General features: G+C 48.8%; 1 protein-coding gene across 1 annotated transcript; it reads left to right on the top strand.

Moving 5' to 3' along the window:
• Window positions 1-1,612: 1,612 nt before the first annotated feature.
• On the top strand, window positions 1,613-4,442 carry LOC310800351 (uncharacterized protein). Its single transcript, XM_083662952.1, has 3 exons — window positions 1,613-2,818; window positions 3,846-3,962; window positions 4,133-4,442. The coding sequence occupies exons 1-3, from the start codon at window positions 2,684-2,686 to the stop codon at window positions 4,304-4,306; spliced, it is 426 nt and encodes a 141-aa protein (XP_083519078.1). The 5' UTR covers window positions 1,613-2,683; the 3' UTR covers window positions 4,307-4,442.
• Window positions 4,443-6,000: the final 1,558 nt, after the last annotated feature.

Raw genomic sequence — 6,000 nt, 5'->3', positions numbered from 1 at the left:
TAGACCTAGGGAAGAGCACACTGACGTTTGCAGGGGGGCCGGTAGTCCAGATGGGTCACCCTCCCACCGCTCCAGGGGAGCAACCAAACGTCAATAACATCACTGTATACCGCGTCACAGTTGAGCACGGGCCCCACGCGGAGTCGAAAAAGAGACTGTGTTGGACATGTGGAGAGCCGGGCCACGTGGCGAGGTGGTGCAGAAGCGGTCCCGGGAGACGGACCGGGTATGCAGGACAACGACATGGTCAGCAGGGAGCCTGCTGGGCATGCGGCGAGATTGGACACCTGGCTAGAGAGTGTCAAAAGGCTGTCGGAGATCGGGGGACAGCGGGAGAAGAGAGACGTGCAGGCGGCGGACAGGTGAGACTCTGCTGGACTTGCCGTTCGCCTGGGCACTTAGCCAGAAACTGCACTGCGCCCCCCACGGTTGCTGTGCGGAAAGCCGAGGTGGAGAGCGAGGCCGGTTGTGTTCCCCCTGCTGTCCTGAACACGCCGTCCCCTGGGGAAGGGGGGCGGGAGGACGACCGAGTGCAGGAGGTGGAGGAAGACGAGGAGGACTGTCCAGATGTGGATCTGGAGGACGACAGAGCGACCATCAAGGATGTCGACGTGAGTGAGTGGAAACGCAGGCAGGCGGAGGACGCGGAGATTGGTCCGGTGCTTGCGTGGGTGGCGGCCGGACGCCGGCCCCCTGTGAAGGAGACTCACATGTTTTCCGGTGCCACGAAAGGACTGTGGAACATGTTTTCCGACCTGCGGCTGGATGAAGACGGGCTGTTGGAGAGAACAGAGCACGGGGTAAAAGGGAGGCAGGCGGTTGTACCCGGTTACCTGCGAGAGTTGGCGCTTAAGGGGGCACACAAGGGCCCTGGTTCCAGTCATTTTGGGCCCGAAGAGACACTCACCCGCATCCGTGGACATTTCTACTGGGGCAAACAAAAGGAGGATGTGCGAAGATACTGCGATGCGTGTGAGGACTGTGGGGCACAGAGGGGGGACCGTGCTGACTTACACTGCAGAGGATTAACCCCACTGGGGGTTGAGCCGGACTAGCGTGCTTCAGGGGGGACAGAAGCTGTAAAAGGGGGGATGGAAATGGGGTTTAAATGAAAAATTAAGAAGTTGCTGGGAAAAGAAAAGTTAAGGGAAATGTGGGGGTTATTGTTGAATGGGCTATTGTGTTGAATTTAAATGAATGTGTGAAAAAGAAGGAAATAATGGAAAACTAGACATTATGGAGTGCCTAATGGGAAACTAGACATTATGGGGGTACCTAATGGAAAACTAGACATTATGGTGGGTGCTGAAAAGAAAGACTGTTTGTTGGTGAATTAGAATTTGATGTGGTGATGGGAAAAATGTTGTGTTGGGTGTGTTTTGGTACAGGGGGATATGTGTGTGGGTTGTGCATGTCGCGTGGGAGCGACATTAAAGTTGGGCGGGGAGAATGTAGCGGTTCAGGTAATCCAGGTATTACCTGATGTGCAATAGAAGTGTCTAGATTATTAGCTAGGAACTGATGTGTGGGAGTGTTACCGAGGGGGAACACTAGGTTTGTGGGAACGCTTCCGGTGAGAGAGCATGCGGTGGCAGTCTCCGGTTACCGCCTAGAGGGAAGCAGCTAGCTAACTATGGCGTAGCAACCGCCTAGAGTTGTAATATGACTAACTATAAATAAAGAACCCTGTACCCGCAAGAAGCCTCTGCCTCTTCAATACCAGGAACGTTACAGTACATTTGTGAATTCTAGATCCAGATATCTTCTCAAGACCTTGAAGACCAGAGGAAAAATTGTTTGCTTTTGGAGGACATGCTGAAAGAAGCTACCAAGGAGCGACGCAAAATGAGAGACAAGCTGGAAAAACAGGTTGGTATGGATAGAGCAATGGGCATTGACACAATTATTATAAAACAATAATGCCAAGCCAATAATTGCTACAGTTGGAGGGAAAAGCGGAGGCGGGGGTGATGAGCGATGGTCGGGACCTATAGACTGATTGGGTTTACAGGAATTAGCGACCAAACTAACGTTAGTGACCAAACTAACGTTAGCGGCCACTTCTCTCGGGCATGGCGGGTTCGGTGGCACCCCCGAATGACCGGGGAAACCAGGGCCGGGCGGAAAGAGAGAACCAGCACCAGTACCCACAGCGGGAGAAGAGAGGAGCCCAGCTGAAATAATCCCGTTGGACTGCTCAGGGCGATTGGAGACAGCCTCCTTCAGCAGCCGGAGCCGGGTGGCGAGCCGGGATCGAGCAGGACGAGCAGGTACTGCAGACAGGCCAGCGGACATCGGCGGAGACGGAGGAGATGAGGACCTGGACAGCGGTGGAAACTGGGCGGTGCTCCGTACGTTGAATGGTGCTCCCGGGCTGGGATGCACGGCCGGCGGAGGAAGCACTGAGGAGTACAGGGGACCGGGCGGGTTATCGGTCTCATCCTCCAGGAGTTTAAATCTGTTCTCAAGCTCAATGGACCATGAGGAGGGCTGGAGGCTACGAGATCCTCGGGGTCTATCACGGCAGCGGGAAGCTGAGATCCGGGCAGCAGCTGCAGTGAAGGGGGTCGAGCAGGCTGGCTGCTTGGGTTTGGCACCAAGCCTACGCCACGGATCCTCCCCATAGGAAACATTGCTGGAGTGGGAGGATTCTCTGAGCCACGGAACAGTGGTGTCATCCCCGATGCCCAAACTGTCAGCATCACATTTTGGGATTAAATTAAATGACTGCAGTGTGGATGTGAGTTTCCTGATGGACCGATTCTTCTCTATGATTTCCACTTGCAACCGGGAGACATCTTTGACCAATTCAAATACGGTAAGACTACAGTTCATGCATGATGGTGGATCCTGTGACATGGTTGTACACATAGAGATAAGAAAAATCTCACCACTAGCCTGTCTAGGTTAAAGGCAAACCACCAGGCCAGTGGGAGTATCCAGGTGCTGCTAGCCCTCTGGGCTACTCGCCTAGCGTAGCTTAGCTTAGCTTTAGCTCAGGTTGTTGTTTGTGAAATTAGAGAGGTCCGGCCGGTCGGGGCTCTGTAACAGAGAGTTCCCCACACACGGCAAAAAAGCAAGGTCCAGCTAATGTAAATATGCCCGTGAAGGGATAGGGTCCGATCCAGCTACGAGTTAGCTTAGCTTCCGAGGCTAGCTGGGCTGAGTCACTGACGCGGCTCCAAGCGGTAGGTAGTTTAGGTCCAGAATAAAGTAATCCAGATGACTGATCACAGAACGTTAAGCCTGGTGTGAGGCTCTGATAGTGCACTAAAATATAGTTAAAAGGTGCACGCACAAATATGACTTTAAACTGGATAAAATGTTAAAATAAGACGGAGCTTCTGGCGGGCAAGCACAACACCGACCTCTGTGAGGCATCCATCATATCATATCAAATCAAATCTAGCTATATTCAGCTCTAGAAAAACATCAAGACAACCCTGTATTTTTCTGTGTCAGTGGGTCCCAAACCACTATTTCCATCCCAGCCATTCTATTGGTTAAATTCCACCAGCAGCACTCCTGATTCAGATCAATGAGGTATTAATGAGGTGAATGAGTTAAGATCTGATGGTAGTGCATTCCATGTTTTTTTCTGCTCTTAAGACATCACTGATGAATGACATCACTGATGATGTCACAACTTCACATCGTATGACATCACTGATGACATCATCAGTGATTTATGACATCACTGATGACATCATGTCATCATCAGCAATGTCACTATGAAATCTTCAGTGGGACAAAAATTGATTGATTGATTGCCCACATTGCCTCTTTTATAGATAAGATAGATGTGATTATAGGCTTAATTGTAATGGTACATTTGTGAATTCTAGATCCAGATATCTTCTCAAGACCTTGAAGACCAGAGGAAAAATTGTTTGCTTTTGGAGGACATGCTGAAAGAAGCTACCAAGGAGCGACGCAAAATGAGAGACAAGCTGGAAAAACAGGTTGGTATGGATAGAGCAATGGGCATTGACACAATTATTATAAAACAACTTTCTCAGTGGTAGAGTTAAGGTTTCGCTGGGTACATACAGTATTATAGATGGTACTGAACAAAGTTATCCATCCATTAGTTGTGCTAATATAAATGTATGTGATGGTCAATTCCATGCAGAGAGACCGGCAGGAGCGCAGCGCTGACAGACGCCAGCCCTCCGTTTTCAGTGTGGGAGTCCGTGTGACATGCCCCCCTGGCGCCGCCGCCGTGCTGGAGGAAAGCTATCAGGAGTGTCCCAGCTGCCGAGCCCTGCATCGCACCAGCCAGCACCCAGCACTGATGCCCCCCTGAGCAAGAAACTTTATGAAAAATTTGTTTTTATGCCTCGCCGGCAATAGCTGTGGCTGGAGGCATTAAGAGTTGGGGGTTGATGGGTGGGTAGAGGGAGTGGCTAGGGGGGATGTGGGAGGGGCCATAGCTAGGGATAGGACGGTCTTAGAGAGTCACGGTTTGCGGGGTGGGTGGTGGGAGGGGCGTGGTGAGGGCAAGGGGTGGGGAGATGTGAACGTAGCTAGGGATAGGGAGGTTTAATGTTTGTAGTTTTAAAACACCTTGTTCTTATGTTCTTTTTATATAGGTGTTTTTTTTTTCTTCAAAATAAATAATTCTGTTTGATACGGTCTTTGTCAGATCATGTCTGGATCTGTTGGTCCTTGTCCCTCACCCAGGTCTGACACTGTTCAAACCAGATCAATAGCTCAAAACAGATTGTAAGTTAATCCCTGCTCCATACTATTTACAGCAGCGGATTAGTATTGCTAGCTTGACAATATGGGAAGTCAAGAGGTCTCTGCGGTGACTGCAGGCTTTGAAAGGGAACGTGACACCGAGCGTTAACCTATAAGCTAACAGCGTTGGAAAAATGGTTTAGACATGTCTTACCTTTGAGGAACGTTTCATATGAGCACGCGTACAGTATTCATAGAAAGTTAGAATATGAGCTTAGCCTGTCTGAGAGGCAGACTAAGAACCGAGAGGGTCCTTTAAACTAAGACCTATAAATACTGTAGGAGACGGGAGCAGGTGTGTAACTTATTGACAAACCACTGCAGTATTTCAGGTGGCGCAATTACTATGCATTTAATAATAATAATGATCCATTCAACTTATATAGCGCTTTTCTAGATACTCAAAGTCGCTTCACACACAGAATAAAATCATTTGCTAATTTGTAAAACATCCCAGCCAATAAAAAGTATAACAGACTAACATGTAGGCCACAAGGTCCTAACTGACGATACATTTGTCATTAAATTGTTAGTTAAATCCCTCCTCTCAAACATTTTTTCAACCTTTCACTGCAGGGGGTGAGCCACTGATCAATTAGTGCTGGTCAGGGAGGGAGTAAACCCGCTAATCTGATTCACAGCCTAGTGTGTTAAAGGAAAATAAAAGTGGTGTTGAACTAATTAGATCACTCGAGCCAATTTGCCATCTACACAGCACCACTGATCACCAACTGCACTGAAGATTAGAATTTGGATTAACCTACAGGGATGTTCTGTCAATCCCACTTTACAGCAAACTGTAGCTGTAATTGTAAATGTAGAGAAATAGGATTGGCAGCCCTCAGTGGATGAGTCTAGCTGTGTTTCACACCTTAGGAACAATGAGCGCTTACATCAGGGGTGTCAAACATACGGCCCGGGGGCCAGAACCGGCCCTCCAAAGCGTTCAATCCGGCCCGCAGGATGATTTGTGTGAAAATTGTGTGAAGTGTGAAAATTGCACCGAGAAGTCCATTCCAATTTTTTCAAGCTGGATTTGACACCTAAAATTGATGCTAAGAAGGCTAAGAGGTGCCACGTTTCAGGAGCAAGTTACCATATTAAGTAGCCTATTCATGTTTCCCATCAATAAATGGTCAACTATTTTCAGTACCCTTGAATATAGAGATGAATTGCACAGTTGCCATACATTTGCAGTTAGACAGTAGATTTGATATGATAGGCCTATGGTAGCTGAGATAACCTTACAGTATGTGA

This window comes from Poromitra crassiceps, assembly GCF_964638095.1.
Source record: "Poromitra crassiceps genome assembly, chromosome: 30".
Classification (NCBI taxonomy): domain Eukaryota; kingdom Metazoa; phylum Chordata; class Actinopteri; order Beryciformes; family Melamphaidae; genus Poromitra; species Poromitra crassiceps.
The sequence above is the reverse complement of the archived record's forward strand: the minus strand, read 5'-3'. Positions and strand labels throughout refer to the sequence as shown.